At 44.1% G+C, this 17,753-nt stretch overlaps 1 protein-coding gene across 12 annotated transcripts in view; it reads right to left on the bottom strand.

The window, feature by feature from the left end:
- LOC111601522 (polypyrimidine tract-binding protein 1) overlaps window positions 1-17,753 on the bottom strand; it is a 157,707-nt gene that overhangs the window by 29,129 nt on the left and 110,825 nt on the right. For all 12 annotated transcript variants that reach the window (XM_023318127.2, XM_023318137.2, XM_023318135.2 and 9 more), the window contains one exon: window positions 3,785-3,908. In XM_023318127.2, coding sequence (XP_023173895.2) covers window positions 3,785-3,908 — 124 coding nt within the window. The remainder of the gene's footprint in view (window positions 1-3,784; window positions 3,909-17,753) is intronic.

Below are 17,753 nucleotides of genomic sequence, written 5' to 3'. Positions count from 1 at the left end.
AAACCATATAAATAATGACAATAAATGCACGTTCAACTAGCCGACACGCACTGTGTCTCTCATAAATGATCGCAATGGACCAAACATATCCCATATCCAATTGACATCAACTGTCAGTGTGCGTGTGCGTTTGCCTTTCAGCTTTCAGCTTTCAGCTGCTGTTGCTGCCGCTGACCAAGTGCAAATTCAGATTTTTATTCTGGTTTGCAGTGCTCTCTCAATATTTGCACAGACGTTGACGGCGCCGCATACAAATAAATATGACAATATTATTTTATTGACTGTGAAAATATTTACACGCAACAGACGTGCGACTGCGCTGCGGTAGAGACAAGGAAGCGCGCGTGCCGCGCACACACAGAGACAGGACAAAGAGCAGCACAGACAGGTCGCTGCATGCGCTGCACGCAGTTTGCAGCTCACAGCACAGTTGCCACACACTTCAAGCACTGCCATTTGCGCTATGGCTATAAAAACGCTCAAGTACTTCACTGTGCTTTGAGCCATGTGCTTGACTGCCTGATTGAATGAAATGATATAGGCTTTACCTGATCAATTAATTACCCAGCTTATGAAGAGTTCCATATTCAATTTATGCAATTATATGCGCTTTTAATTTTAAAGGATATATAGCTAATGTCAGCCTTCTTCGAGTAACTTCACAATAAAACAGTTCCCCAAAGCAAAGCTCATATTGTCAAATATTCATGCATACATAAATATATTGCATGCGTATAGGTGATTGCCGTGTTGTTTTTTATTCAATGTTACGTTTTAACACCTTGAACCATGTTGCTTGTTAGCCAATGGTCACCCTCAAATCGGTCAATAAACAAACAAATATTGGCGGGGCTAGACAAACATTGCTCGTTTGTGTATGTGCATACAGAGATGTGTGAGTGTGTGTGTTGTAACAATAAACAACGAACACGCAGCAACAATAACAGCAACAATAGCTACACATGCTGCTGTCCCGGACCAAACACGCGACATTCGCTCGGCTTAGCTCGACGCAACGCAACGCAACGCGACTCAACTCGGTTTGTTTTAGGTTTTTGGTTAGGTTTGTTGCGTTTTTGGCGTGGTTCGAATTAGCCGGCACGGGGTCTCAAACTTTAGTCCCCGAGGTCTAATTTGGCTTGCATAAAATATGCATAATAATCAAAATAAAATAAATCAAACGCCACTAAGCAAATGCGAGTATTTATTACAGAAGCAAACGGAAGTTGGGACATTGGGAAACAGAGAAACAAAATAATATATATATATATATAGAGCATAGTATATGGAGTATATATAACAAAATAAGCAGTGTGCGCTTTGCATTGTAAGATGAGCCGAACGGAGCGTGGCCACTTACTCGAAGTGTGCTTCACACACACACACACATACACTCAGTCACTTGAAGTGGTTGGGCGTGTCATTGCTGGAGCATGAGGCCAGAAGTGTTTTTATTACATTTACGTGCAAAATTTGTTGCATGTTCGATGGCTAAGCTCGTGTAACGGAAACGTTGCTCCGTGTATTGGTTTAGTATGCCATACAAATACAATTGACAACGGCCAACGGCCAACGGCTAACGGCTAACGGCCAATGGACGTCGTATGAATTCAGCGCTCAGCGTTGGGGAGTGCCAAACCACCAAAAATAAGAAACGAGGAAAAAAAAACAATTTTTGGCAGTGGCTCACTGTGCGTACGGACATGGGTGTGTGGGTGTGCGTGTGTTTATCTAAGGCTGGCCACACAATGCTTTTTGTTGCTTTTGTTGGATGCTGCCTATTTACTTGTCTGGCATTTGTTGTTGAACCTGTAGTTGTTGCTTGCTCAGTGCTGCAATGCAATAAAAGTGTCCTTACACATTTATTTAGCAATTTCTTTTGTTATTATTTCTGGCATCAGCAACGTATTTTTGCTTTTGTGCGTCAGCTTTAAGTGGTTTCCATGTAAGCGACCTCGCACACACACAGACGCACAGACAGCACAACAAACACAAATGAATTCATTGGATTTTCAGTGGCACCTCTCACTTTCACCCGCAGCCTGTGGTTGCCTCTTTGTCTTTTCAGCTTTAAGCTGCTCATGACTTTAAAAATTTTGGGATGCTTTTGTGTTTGCGAGTGAACTTTGCGTGGCAAATTAAAAAGGCCGCAGGTGGCATGTGGCATGTAGCGTGTGCCGTATGCCGTGTAGCGGAGGACAGGTTAAAGGTGGCAGGTGTCAAGGGGGCGCTTGGTTCACAAGCAGTCGAATAAACGTCCACGATGTCTACTAACCACACTCCCAGCCTGCTTTGCGCTTGCGTTTGCGTTTGCGTTTGTATGCATGAGTTGGCACTCAAATGCCGCTGGGTCGTCTGTGTCTGGACCAGGCATTCGAACAATGAACGCCTGCAACTCTTTGCCAGTTACCAACTGGTCAACAGTGCGTATGTGTGTGTGTGTGTCTGTGTGTGTAGGATAGAGCTTGTTGCTTTTTAATTAATAGAAAAGTCCTTTGTAGAGTAATAAATAAATATTATGCTTTTGCTTTTGCTTTTGCGCTTTTTTCGTTGCGTTCTCGATTGCCACTCAGCACGTAGGTATGTAATATATATATATATGTACATATGTATGTGTATGTGTGTTTGGGGTCCTTTGACTATCTGCCGTCTAGCGAGTGAAGGGTAGTGTGCAACCCGTTAAAAGGCTTACAACTTTCAACATTTTTTCTTTTCATTAAGCCATATGTTCCCATTGATTCCTATTGTGACGCAGCAGATAATTGAGGAGGTTTTTAGGACTGCTAATTGGAAAACCAAAAGCGTATAAATTTTTAACGCAATTCTAATGGAAACACAGAACCATAGCGACAGAGAGAGAGAATTTTTATTTTATTATCCCATTTTGTGATTACATTGGCATTTTGCACTCACTCTTTAAGTCTTTGTGTGTGTGTGTGGCTGTGTTGGTGTGCATGAAAAATGCTTTCGCATGAATTTGTTGATATTTAAAATCATTTTGTGGCTGACTGATTTTTGGTTTCGACTTTCGGTTTAAACAGTGACGTTGACGGCCGCTTGGCAAATATTTGCCTAATGTGTGGTTCAGGTTCTGGTTGTCGGTTTCTGGTGCGAGCGGTTTTTGATTAGCTTTATTACTTTGTGCCAGAGCCGACACGCGCACGCTGTGGGTTTGCAGCTGCTGGTGGAGGAGGTGCTGGTGGTGTGTGTAGGGCTAATTAATGTGCTCGAATTGCGTGGAAGGACTCTACTCATTATACAAACGCGGCGGCTTTACTATACTTTTTCATATTTCGCTACCAAAAACAAAGCTTGCGTCGAAATGTTTGTTTCCATGCTAATTAGCGGGTTAATTGGCTATAAGAACGGCCGCGAATGCTAGGCCCATGCTAAACCGCCTGCCATAAGCAGCCAAGTGGCCGACACTGGCTTAAGCTAGCTTAGGCCATCGGCATTGCCTAATGCACGCAGCGGGGGCTGCGGCAGCTAATTGGCAACCCAACCTGGCCTAAACTATGGCTGCAAAGTGCACTTAAGTTGAGCGGCCCAGGCGTGCCATAAAATGGGCTTATATATAGAGCGAAGGAGCTGTTCGGTGGGGCAGCCGTAGCAGTAGAGGCATAATAGGTAAAGGTATAGTTAAGCTGGGGGTAAAGATAAGTTGCAACAGGGCCAGACAGACATAAAGAAAGAGTGAGAGTAAGGGAGATATAGAGGCAGAGGCAGAGGAAGAGGAGGGGAGAGTGGGATAGAGAGCGTGCAGAGAAATATATAGAAAACTTACCAATTCCGCCAGCCAGCACGGTGCTCGAATCCAGTTTGGCCTTCTTTGTGGCCAGATCCTGATTATTATTGTCGGAAGCGGGCGCCATGACTGCAGCTTGACTCAAAAGTTCGTCGCTTCCGCGCTGCATGGCCACACGGGCACAGATACACGGTTGTGCGCAACAAGATATAGATGCATTCGCATTCGCATTCGCATTCGCATTGGAGACACGAGATTTTTGGTGCAGGCAGCGGTTGGCATATTTTGTAGTTGTTGTAGTTGTTATGTTAATAGATTGTGGTTGTAGTTGTAGTTGATGATGCAGAGACACAGCACAGCAGAGAAGTTAAAGATGGTTTCAGTTTATTCAGTTGAGTTGAGTTGAATTGAGTTGAGTTGAGTTGAGTTGAGTTGAGTTGAGTTGAATGGTAGGCAAGTAGGCAAGTTTGTAGTTGTGTGTGTGTAGTAGATGAAGTATATACGATTACGGTACATAAAAAGAGAAAAATAAAAGAGAAGAGAACAATATAAATATTTAATATTTACGCAAGTTAAGTAAATTACAGCGAATCAGCTCAGATGAGCTATTTGTTCTTGTTCTTGTTGTTATTGTTTTAGTTTAAGTTGTTGTTGTTATTGTTTTTTGTGGTTTTTTTTTTTTGTAGTTGAATGCAGAGAAATTTGAGTGGTGCTCAGCGAGCTTTGCATTTTGTGTAGAGTAAATTGAGTACGCCTGGGCAGGTTTTAGTTTAGTTCAGCTAACTAAGTCAACATAAGTGGATGCGCAATAAATTCTATTAAATAAGGCGAGGGCAGTTTAATGTCTACTTGAAAACTACAACTACTTTTTAGCAGAGACTACATATAGTATAAAATTTGACAAAGCATAATCCCGACTTTTACCTTATTGAAGCATTTTTTATTGGCTTTATTTAGTTATGTAGAAATGATTGATGTTGTTAGTTCACAAGATAAATCAATTTAATATATAAATATAAGTAAATACAAATTAAATTTGGATTGTATTTCCATACTTAATTAGTATTTTTAAAACTGAAATAAAAAAAAATTAATAAAAATAATTTACGAAATGAAATTTTAAAATCATCAAGCTGAAGAGAGAATTCTATTTTGGAATTCTATTGAGGAATATCCTTAATATGAAACAAACTATGAAACGCGAAATGTAATGAACTGATCAAGCAACCCTCGTTTAGCTAATCAAAATTCGCACTCCGCTGTTACGCAAATAGACCCAAGTTCTATTTAAGTAAAGCTGTTTGCGCAAATTCCCCGGGTGCAGCCTTTGGATAAACAAGCAGCGCGTTTTCCCATTTTTCCTTTTATTTGTGGATTTTTCGTGTTATTAGTTGAGATTTGCGAGGGGCAAATAATTGCGAAAAGCACACAGAATATTCATTGAAATTAACCAGAAATGCGGCAGCGCCAAGAAAGTGATATTCTGGCTTTAGCTTAGTTTTTGCTTCGTAGTAAATATTAAAAGCCAAGATTGACGCTAAACTCTAATTAGAAAGCCATGTTGCATGCAGCACATGCATAAGTGTATTGTAATTACATGTGACACTTAATTACCACACTCATGAGTGCGGCAACAACGCCAAAGACAAAGTCAGAGCCGGAGTCGCAGCCCAGTGGAAGCCAAAGCCAAAGCCAGAGTCAGAGTCGAGCATCGAGAGTAACTAAGTTAAGCCAAACATTAAACGTAATGCGAGCTATAAAAATAAAGCTGCTGTTGCCGCTGCCATGTGTGCGTGTGTGTGTGTGTATGTAGAGAGAACGTATGGTAGCTGATGTTGCTGCTGCTTCTGTTTCTGGCTACTGCTATGCATTAGCAGCAATGACAAAAAGTCAATAAACGAGCAGCGCAGACAAAGGGGAAGTCCTCTCCCGCACCACACGGTTGGCAAATTGAAAAGGGTAATTTTGTGTGAAGTAGGCACCTTTATGCGATTACGGGGCAAGAGAGTGTACGTTCTGACTGGGGTGCACTAGCTGGCTGCTGGCTGCTGGATGGCTGACTGCTGCTACTGCTGCTGCTGCTGCTGCTGGCTGCTATCAATGCTGACTTTGCTTGAATTCGCCACTTAGCTTATCATCAGTCGGCGCTTTGCTTTACTGTTGTTGCTCTTGTTGTTTTGCTTTTGTTATTTGTCGTTTGCTGTTTGCTGTTTGGTTTTTATTTTTATGTGACTGCACGTTTTATGTACATAAAAGAATTAGCTTAAATACAAAAACAACATGTGGTAATAGTAATAATAACAAAGCCAAAACGCACGCACACAGAAATATATCAGCGGTGCACAACACGGCTGAGCGCCGGGCCGCGCAGAGATGTGCGCGTGTGTGTGTGTGATAGACAAAGCAACGGCAAAAACCACAAAAGCACTTCACTTGATAATATCGCAAGCAGCGACAGACAGACAGAGGCAGAGACAGAAGGAGAGGGAAGGAAAGAGGCGTCAGGGAGACTGAAATCGCGCAAAGCGCAGACAAAAAACGAACATGGCACGCACACACGGGCTGGGCAAAGCGAAAACGCGAATGCCTGCACACACACACACGCACATATGTGTGTGCGAGTGTTTGTACGTGTTTTTTGTGGCTTGTTGGTTGAGTAATGATATCAGAGAAGCTGTTGCTATTCCCGCCCGTCTGTCTTGCGTATTGTATTGTTATATGGCCACGGAGGCAGCAACATATGTTTTGTTCTGTGCGTGCCATATGTTTAAAGGGATTTGTAGCATACTTTTTTGGCCGGATTCCGCTTTAGTGATGCAGCTCTTCATAGCTAACCTTCACATCACTCTGGCAATGCGCACGCATTGAACAGATGCAGGCAGACAGAGCGAATGAGCGCGGCGACTGAGTATAGTAATTAAATTTTAAAATAATCTCCAGGGCAATGCTTACAACGCTGGAATGTCGGGAAAGTCTCTAATGGATTCGTTATGGCACATTAACGCTCCCAAATGCCGGCCAACTGGCATTCGCTGGGGATTTGCCTGGTTTCTCTCTGCGGATCATTGCATTACACGCTTCATGGGGCTTTTGCGGGGCCAACGCCCCCACTTACGGCACGGCTGCAACTGTTGCCTGAATCGCTGGCAAGCTGACCGGAAATGTTATTGTAATATGCTCGTATGGTCTGCTAAAAAGTATGCTAAATATTTGATTATGAACTGTGTCCGTCTGCGACGCGTGTGCACATATGGCCCAGCTGATAAGCCCCGAGACCCAACTGGACCATTGTCCATTGTTGCCATCCACTGACAGTCTCTGGTGCGTTTTAATGAATTTTCCCAGAACCTTTTTTTTGCTTTCTATTTTCCATAAGCCGTGGCCAGCGGCCATTCCACTGGTGCTGCTGCCCAGCTCCACACACTGATTTCTACGATGACATGTGCCTTTTTATTCCTTTCCCCCTCCTAACCACACTTCGGCCTCATCTCTTTCAGCATGTTTCCTTTGCTTCCGCCTTTGTTGCCGGGTAACTGGGTCAGCGCGCAATTGTTGAAGGGCTGCTAGTGCTGCTATTGCTGCTATTGCTGCTTCTTCTTCTTCTTCTTCGTCTGTTTCCACTAAGGGGGTTGCTGGTGCTGCTCCAGCCCCTGTCGGCCAGTAGCTGCGAGAGAGAAAATCACGCATATGCCTAACGGTTAAGTTTTTGAAGTGCACGACGCAAACGGAAGCAGAGGGTGTCAGCATCATCAGCAGCAGCACCGGCCGCATGTGTTTGTGTCCCTCTTTTTATGCTCTTTGTGGTTGTTGTTGTTGTTGCTGTAATGAGCGTCACATTCTGACATGGCTGATCCAATTTGGAAGTGGGTAGCTGTGCTGGCATTTGTTTAATTTCTTGCTCCACATTACATTTGCCCCTTTAATATATACTTTAAAGTGAGTCGCATTTGCTATTGGGAGCTTAGATGCCTTATTTATATATAACAACAAAAGCTGAACCTAAATCAGAGACATATGCACAATTTACGATTGCTTGCAAAATTTAAATATAAATAGCTCTTCTTTCGGCATTATATTTATATTCAAATGGCGTGGGCCAGAGGTATCACTGTTTAGGACCTGACTTTTGATAAGCAACTGAGATACGTGCCCCTATAATGACAACACAATCAAGCCGTGCTTTAATTGCATCCATCCGAAAAGCACGCGCCACCGTCGAAAAGTACATTTCATGAAGTGCCAGCAACAGCAACAGCAACAGCTACGGCGACAGCAACAGCTGTCCGAAAGACCCCAATATATCACTAAATATGAGGCAAGGCATGGCCATGGCATGCACGTATTGCTGCATGTGTGACCATATCAACGCCCTCATATATTGCACGGACGAGCGTTCGCCCCTTTGTTGTTGGGAATTTATGGCGGCATATGAATATTAAAATCGAATATGTTGCTGTCGATTAAAGGCTTTTTGTCCGGAGTGCACTCGCCCCGCCACGAACTGGCGCAACGGAGCCAACCCGTTGCAATTGTGGTCGTTTGTTCTGTATTTCTCTCTGTTGCGCACCCACATATTACCCGCTGCTCACACTCCGGCTGTGTGTATGCTGAGCTCACAGCGACACAGATACGAGTCGACATTTCCGCTTGTGCGGCAAATGCTGGGCTATGGATCGGTCCATTGACGATGACTGTATGCACACAGTTGTTGTTGATGTGGACGATGTTGATGATGTTGATGATGATGGTGGAATCCTTGAAAATGCGAGCGTATGACGCAAAGAATTGCATATGTAGGTAAAAATAACAACAGCGGAAAACTGACGATGCACCTCCATATGCCCGCTACCCCAGCCATAATAATAAAGATCTGCAGCAATGGTGGCAGCGGCGGCGGCCTTTGAAATAACAATTATTGCTGCCCATCGCTGCAGCAGCAGCAGCAGGGAAATCCGCTAAGAGGACGCGTGTTGCTGGCTTTAAATTGTGGGTGCACACTTTAAGCTGACACTGGCAAGCAGCTTATAAATTCTAATTAGAAACTGTATTTGGACAGGCAGCAGCAGCTGCTATAGAGCAGCCCCATTCTCTCATTTGTTTGCTAGTTGTGGTAGTTAATAAACGCAACTTGTGGCTGCGGCCTAGTTAACCCGCCACTGCCATAGATATAGCCATAGACACGTAGATATGAAGACGAAAAGAGATAGAGGAAGAGAGGGAGAGAGAGTGCGAGAAAGCGACAAACCCAACTCAAGGCCCACCTGACGTTACTGCCTGGCAGGCCGTGAGGCAATAAATTATATGAGAATGCCGCCAAAGTGGAGCAGCTGTGGCTGCTACCAAACTCCAGCCACAGCCAGGCAACAACAAAACACCTGAGATGTCTGCAGCAATAACCCGAGCCGGCAAGCATAATACCAAAACACTTACTTTAGTCAAGCACTTGGCGTCGTTATAACTAAAGCAATATAGTGAGATTGAGAAGGAAAGCGAAGCGAATGGCAAACTTTATTTACATTTAATTTAAGATACATATTTAACAGGACTAAAACTACGACTTTGAGGCTGCTTAGGAGCCGTGAGATATGCCCTTGAGATCCGTGTAACAAATACCATGTAATGTAATAATGTAACAATATTTATGAGTATGTGTTGTACTAGGAACCGAGGGATAGGGAGAGAAAGAATTGGAAAAAGAGAGAGATAAGCTGCGATTATTGTGCACTATGAATAACAGAGCGAGAGAGAGAGAGAGATAAGCTGTGACTCTTATGATCTTCATCTTCTACTATATTAATTAGCATTGCCCATGTCAAAAGGTTGTTTTATGTTGCAGCAACTCTTGCTCGCTGTATATTCACAACAAGCTTGAAACGACGATTTTAAATATTTACATTTTGGATTTTATTGCTTTGAGAGTTAGAAGAGTCTCTTTTATTTCAATTTGTTTGCATAAATATTTGAAGCGCAGCTAAATTAGAAAGTGCAAACTGAAGGGTAGACTCCACACGTTTATAGCTGTATATACGAGTGTGTGTGTGTGTTTGTGTGAGGCATAATAAACTTGCGCAAGTTTGGCCAAAACGATTTGTAGCAATTTCGCTATTAGTACGATTCTCTACCTCCTTCTCTAGCTGCCTGCGCTTGCTCGCTCGCACTTAGCATTAATATAGACTGCCAAATCGAGAAGCGAAGTGGAAAGGCGAAAAAAGTTGGCTGCTTATGCATTTATCACCTTTTTGCTTTGGCACGAGTGTGTAAATGTACGCGCAAGTGTGGGTGTGTAAAAAACTTTGCCTGGCCTAGTGCCAAGTGAACAGGAGACTGCGACGGCGACGGCGGCGGCGACGATGGCGGCAGGATAACAGGCTCAACTCCTAACGGGCACATTTCGTGCGCTCGCCCGCATAAATTATTCAAAACATGTGTTCTCAGTGTCTGCCTGTCTGACTTCTTAGCGCTGCGAATGCAGTAGAAAAAATGTTCTGCGCCCAGTGGTAGGCAACAGTTTTTTTCCTATTTCTTCTTCGCTCAGTATGTGTGTGTGGTGTGTGTTTTTATCTTAGGCTGTGGCAATTTACTTGTGTATGACATTTTCATTGATATTTTGGCATGGCGGCCCTCATGCACGGCCGGAAAGTTTGGCAATTTTTTCCGCCAGTCGACGGTGGCATCGTCTCTATTAAGATATTCACTCTGCTGTAATGTGACATCATACATAAAGAGTTGTGCGTGCGTGTGTGTGTGTGTGTGTGTGTGTGTATTATGGGTGTATGCAAATGGCAGGCATACGCTGTTTGGCATTTCTAATGAGCTAGAGTCTGACTCAAGGGCAGCACTTGGAGTGGGGCAGAGATTGTGGACCGGAGCTGAGCAGCGATTACCGGCTGCATAAATCTTGCCCTTCATATTGATTTTGTGGGCGGTAGTACCCGCACTCGGGTTACCTTTCTGGTCTTGGCCATTTGACTTGTGTGTTGAGGGGCTCTTTTAAAATAAATTATATGTTTTTAAAGCAAAGGCGAAGCACGTAGACAAACGTATGTGAGCGCTGCCACTCCTCATACAGACGTAGGTCGTGCCGGGGTCAAGCTGGCTGGCTGGCTGGGGCCATTGGGTTCATACAAAATTCAGCAGCATTGAAATTTATGGCGGCTGGACACAACTCCAATACCAAAAAAAAATAAATAAAATACAAAATATACATGCTGCGTTCGCGTTTCCTGTGTGGCGAGCGGTGCTGGATGGAGTGGGATGGCAAGACGAAGTGTTAATATGGGCGACCTTTTCATATGCTGCATGTATACATATATGAGTGTGTGTGTGTGTCCCTTATTTATTTTTATGTGCATCTATTTGCTTGTCGTTTTTTGCGGCAGTCAAATAAAAAATGCATTAAAAACGTCTGAGCTAGAGTCGAGTCGTAGCACACTCAACGGCAAAAGGCACAGCAAAAGCATCGCTTTATTTGTCTGCTCAAGCTTAAAACGTGGCGCACGGTCTTCACTTTTTGTTGGGTTGGGGATCTGCTCCAGGACACATGTCTTACATTTGCATGGCAGGTGGTATTGTTGGCATTTTTTGTTGCTTAGGTGGGGGCGGCTGCTAGTCAATGAAAAATTTGCGATGCCAATTCTCAAATGTCTAATATTCAGCTGCTATTTCTTTTTATACATATAATTTGCTGTTGTTGCTGTTGCTGTTGCTGTTTGCTGCTGTTATCCTTGCCTTGCCTTGCCTTTCCTTGCCTGTGCGCTGTCTATTATTTGTGCAACAGCCCCCTTTTAAGCTACTACTTTACCTTTTCGGCTTCATCCGTGTTGCGGCTGTCTATCCGACTTTCTGACACACCGTCAACACAAACACCAAAGCTACCGAAAACCTAGCTGCCATGCCTCGCCTCTAGCAGCCTCCTGCCCACCTCAGCCATTTTCATATTCAGGCAAATGGCGTTTCAACCACTTTGCCGCCTGCCATTTGCCGCTCGCTTTGCTTTCACTCCAAAATTTTTAATGCCACGCCATTTTTTATGGCGCCACACTTGAATGCGCTTAAATATTTTATGTAATTTTTCGCAATTTATTTAGCGCATTATTTTTTAGGTGGGTTGGGCGTCGCTGCGCTCTGTCGGACCGTTTATATCAATTCAGGTCCCAAAAAATCGCTGTGACAAATTTGTGCTGCTGCGTCGTTTCCTGCTCTCTCTCTCTCTCTCCCTCTGCTGCTGATGATGTCCGTTTCTCTGGCCACAGAGCGTCGCCTGCTGCAAACAATTTTGTCAGCATTCGCAATTTTCGCGCGTCAATTTCAATTTTTGCCGGCAAATCTCAATTAGTTTGCATGCCACATAATTCGATTTTATATGTCAAATTTAGGCGTCACGACAGCTAAATGATTGGCATTGATTATATTTACCAGCACGCCGGCCAAATATAAAGAATTCAAATGAGATATGCCTTCAGGATTCTAATTAAAGCACATTGCTTGCCTTCGCTCTTGTTTAGCTTCATAATTATATTAAAATATTAATTTAAAACGATTTAATGCTTGGTATGCGCCCTTAAACCATTTTGTGTGCGTGTCATGTTTGGCATGTAATTGATTTATATAAAAACATGTTGCATGCCAAACGACATGCAGCTTGTTGCTGTCGCTGTCGCTGTCGCTGTAGCTGTAGCTGTAGCTGTCCCCTTTTTTTGCTGTCTTTTTGGGTATGTTTGCCTCTAAATTTATACAGTCGCCGACTAACAGCAACAACACAGTACAGCCGCATGCGAAAGCGTAGTGAACCGGCATGTTTACATATCGATTACTGCACCCGCTGCTGCCGCTACTGCTGCTGCTGTTGCATGCCGTTGCGGCTGTGGCAATAAAATCGACGGGGTGTGTCTGTTGTTGGAGGCGGGCACAAAAACATGTTGCATTTTATATGTATGCACACATTCACGCCCACACCCACAGCAACTCCCATACACACACACACAAGATTTTTTAAAGCCTTTGGGAACAGTATCCGGTGCATACTTTCAGGTGTGCCCGCTTTAAGAATGCATTTGGAGACTAATTAAAAATAGCTTTACGATTCTCACACAGCAACAAATAAAAGGTTTTAACAACTGTGGTATTTGGGATCACATAAGACACCCTCACAAGGCCTGCCTGTCCACAATCAGTGAGTCCGTCGTCCTGTAGCTGCCTCGTTACATTTACGTTTTACGACGCGCCCAGAGCCAAAGGCCATGAAAAAAGGGGGCGCACAGAGACGTAAAACCTAGAACCCATAGAAAATGGACGGACGACGGGCGACAGCCCAACATAAAATATATAAAAAATTATCTACATTTAATGACGAGCCTTAAAAATTAGCGAGAAATGCTCAAATTAAACATAAAGACAGTCGCGGCCAACCAGCGTGGGCCAGAGCGGGTCAGGCGGTCAGAGGAGCGCCAGGGGCGGTAGCTGGGGCGGACATGCGCCTGGCGGAAACATCAAAATGACATCCATTAACACACCTATTAATCACAGACCGAGAGCAAGTGCGAGAGCGAGAGCGGCAGACGAAGACAGAGAAGGAAAAATAGAAAAATTGAAAGCAATGGCAAACCGAGCGCAAACGTCGTCGCTTCTGTTTTGGCTATGCCGAGCTGGCCGAAATGCGGCGCTTAAAAGTGGGCAATGGGCAATGTTATGGCCCAGGTGACAGCCAAACAAAAAGTCATAGAAAATGCTCTCATTGCCCAAGCCAAAAGCGGCGACAACAACAACAGCAGCGACAACTAAATAGCAACAAAAATGTAGAATAAAAATGTCAAAAATGTGACAGGCGACGCCGACGCCAACGCCAACGTTGACGTCGCCGAACAAAGTCATCGTTATAGCTGTTGTTTTTCAGAGGCCGGGTCGCAACTTTGGCGTCGGCATCAACGTCGCCGTCGTCGTCGTCATTGTAGCCATAAAAACCCGCAAAGTGGGTGGTGATGGCCAATTAAGTTAACGACGGCGAGCGCTAACTTTGCGGTCGATCCAGCTCGCTGGGCGTCCGCAGCGCCACATTCACACCACAGTTCAGTCTGGCTACCCACAGGGCTAATGTGTCGTCTAACGGTCGACCAGGCCGTTCACTATTGTAATCTAAAACGCTCATAGAGCAATGGGCGTTGGGTGACGGGCGCTAGCTTCCTTCCTTCCGTCCTTCCCGTTTCGCCGCGTCCACCATTCCTTCCGTTCTGTCGGCTTGGGTCGTGTACGCTTGACTGGCAGATCAAGAGACAGGTGACTGAACCAATTAACAAAAAGCTGCCAGACTACACTGCTACGAAAAACTTTAGCCAGCAGCAACGGTCGTCGTTGCCGCAAAAAAGTGAAAATTGCTGCAAGTGACGAGCGACTTGAAATTAGCACACATTTCTTTTTTGAAATTGCTTCTTCTTTTTATTTTTTGCTTTTAAGGTAGAGCGCTAGCACTAGACACCACCCGGCACAGCACGACTAGCGTCAGCCAACAGCTGCGCACGCTAAAAACCTAACCTCAAAGCACTGCCAGCCAACTGGGCGTATACGTAATGTATACAATGTAAATAGACGCCAACGCCAAATGTCTCGCAAGTTGCAAATTAATTTCTCCCAGGAACAGAAACACCGCCTGTCGTCTGCCAGCCTGGCAAGCTGCTGGTGTGTCGAGTCCCTCGCCCACACCCAGCCGAAAGATACCAAAAACAGACAAGCATGGCCAGTGGCACTTTGCAGTGGGCTGCTGCTGATAATCACCGGGGCGGCCAGAGCGTCAACGTCATTATGATTGCCGGCATTATCACACTCCCAGAATCCTCATCATCATCATGGTCATCATCATCATTACCAGCCTAGTCAACGCTATCAAAGTAGCTGTAGTTGCCACAGCATATTCCATTAGCAATTATGAATATGGAATGGCAATGTTTAGGCCATGACTAGCAGTAGTCCCAGTAATCACTGGCAACAGCGCTGACTACTTAAGCCGCTCGCAACGATGTTGCTAAGTGCTGCTGCTGCCGTCCCCAACGACCATGATGATGATCATAATCTTTCGACAGCAAATGATAATTACGAATGATGATGTTGAGCATGATGCTGCGTATGCCAAGCCGCATTTGGCTTGTTTGATGTGCGTTGCGCAAAATATTGCAAAAATTGTTGCTCGGCAAGGCCAAAATTATTTTCTGAGTTGCTGTTTAAGGTACGTAAACTTACAACCACAGAACATCAAAAAAAAAAGTGAAAAGATTTTATGAAATTTGTAATAATTGTAATAAGTTTAACGAAAAACTAAGTTTCTTCAGGAGGCACTCATTAAGCTAAATAGCTGAGCATCATTCCCGATTGCCTGCTTCAATTGTCTCTCGCTTATTGCAACAATGAAGATGTGTGCTGATAAACACACACACACCCAACACACACCCACAAACAGCAAACCACAATTGTATTCCCACAACAAGCGGAAAATGGATTTCCAAGCAAATTATCTGCTTTCCATGGCATAGCCTCATAGGACAACGCAGACAGAGAATGGAAAACAGACACTAACAACAGCACTACTAAACAGTTTCAATTTCAATTTTGCGTGTGTGCGTGTGGGTGTGTGTGTGTGTGCCTGTGTCGTTCGCATCATATGAAAGCGACAGCAGCTGCTGCAGCAGCGGCCACAACTAGTTCTCAGCTGCGTTTTGACAAATATGCATAGGACATTGTCTATTGGCGCTTGGCCAAGGGGGTCTACCCGGTTGAATGCCTCGGCTTGGCACGTGCTAGCCATCGGGCTGCTGCAAATGATGGTGCAGCATTTTTTGTTGCTAACCTGGACGATGCTGCTGCTGTTGCTGCTGCTGCTTGTATTGTGGGCAACAGTTTTTGGAGTGCCACAATTTCGTGCGCGATATGTTAGCAGAGAGATGCATTGGCTGGCCAAACTTTTGAGGCCAGACGCGATGTTATGTAATCCACGTCAAGGTTCAAACATGCAGCGTGTGATTGGATACGGTAATCATGTGACAAATATGTTGATGCTGATGCAGCTATTGCTGCTGTTGCTGGCGCTGCCTTTGCCATCTACTGCGAGCCTTTGATTATGCGAATTAATGAGCGTCATGGAGCAGCGAATGGATTGGCTGCTTTGGGCCGATTTGCATTTGCTCTTCATTAGTTCCTTCAAACACATTCAGATTCGTGTTTGTCAGTCGCTTGCAAAGCTGAAAAGCAGCTTCCGTTCCCATTTGCCAAATATGGGTAGCTTAAGCTGATCAGCAGAATTTGGCATTACAAATCTGCTGTTGGCGGCGATGGCCTCCGTTAAAGGCACAGTCACACACACGCACATAACTGCACACAGACATACGCTTGACCGCTGCAGTGATGAGCAATTGCGGACAGGGCGATGACAGCGAACGTAATGTGCAGACAAAAACAGCGACGGCAGCAGAGCAACAAAAACAACAGCAAAAACGGAAATGACCAAAGCATAAAAACAACAAGCAACAACATGGCAATCGTGGAGCCATATCTGCGATATGGCCATAAAAAGTGCGCAATGACCGTGGGGCTCGACGTTGGCCGCTTAAATTGCAAACGAATTTCGTTGTAATGACCACAATGCACGCACACAAACACGCACACACACGCGCACAGACAGAGCTACTGCTGGTTTGGCGGCATCATTTGTAACTGCATTTATATTGAAGCGACCGCATCTGTTGCGGTTATGTTGTATGCAAAAATGCATTTTCGCGCACAGATAAGCAAACAGAACTGTGAATGGTCAAACCTGGCGGGCAGCTTCGTATTAAGCAATGCATCAACAGCCGCATTCCACATGCCACTTGCCATCCGCCCCCTCCACACTCGTTTATGTGTCTGTCATGCCACAGTTTTTGCTTCATTTCCGCTCGGACTTTCGCAGTGCTTCCGGTTTATTAATGCCAGTTTTTTTTATATGGATTTGCTGTCGCTGCGCCCCAAAAGTATGCAATGCGCTTTTTCGCAATTAAATTATGTATCTGAGCGCTCTGGACACTAAATTAACTGAACCAATTTGGCAATGAAGGTAAAAACAACAAGAGTAAGCCGAACACAAATTGAAATGATAAAAAATCGTTATAAAAGAAACCATCACGCGCCGGCGTTTTACAATATTTACAATAATGGCAATTAAAACGAGATGCTACATACATAATAAGCTCATGCATTATGCACAGCCGTCATCTCTACAGAGCAAATATGAAATTGCGAAATTTCAATTGATATTTAATCGACTGTTAATAAAGTCAAACTGTCAACCAAAGTGGCTTATTAATGATTTCTTCGTGCATGTGTGTGTGTTGCAACGACACGTGGCAAAGGTAAATGGATAAAAATTGATAGAGGCAAAAACAAAGCGAAAGTGTCTCACCGTCACGTCTATGACAGCAGCAATAACAACAAAAAACAGTTAACAAAAATATGACGAATGACTGCAGCTGCCATCGGTCAGCAGGAAATAGCTGAAACTAGCAAAGAGGATAACTAAAAAAGGAACACAGCCAACTGATGAAATGATTTATTGAAGACATAGCGAATGACATTGACAATCAACGACCCTCTAGCGCTCTCTGCCTCTCTTTTTCTCCCTCTCGACAATGGAGTTTTATTGGAAAAGCTTACAAACATTTGCTGGAAATCAACAAATCAACAGGACCAAAAAAAATTTGGCTAGAAGTAGGAAGGCTAGAAAAACACGTCGACATTGAAATACCCTTTCGTGTCGAAGTTCCGAGATCTCACGAGAAAGTAGAAATTTTTGCTTCTTTCTTTTTACGGCATAGATGAAGAGATGACTGAATTATCAGAGTTTGAGATATCAACTATATCTTTCATATGTCAATTCAATTCAGTGCTAAATTAAAGTAAAAATTCCAACGCCCCGTTTGGAGTTGGGAAACAAAAAAAATCCGTGAATACACAAACTGAAGTGAAAATTTTTGCATAAATCAAAGTTAAA

Source organism: Drosophila hydei, unplaced genomic scaffold, assembly GCF_003285905.1.
Source record: "Drosophila hydei strain 15085-1641.00,03,60 unplaced genomic scaffold, DhydRS2 tig00000063-arrow-pilon, whole genome shotgun sequence".
NCBI classification, from domain to species: Eukaryota; Metazoa; Arthropoda; class Insecta; order Diptera; family Drosophilidae; genus Drosophila; species Drosophila hydei.
Note: the sequence above shows the minus strand (reverse complement) of the source record. Positions and strands in the feature narration are given on the sequence as shown.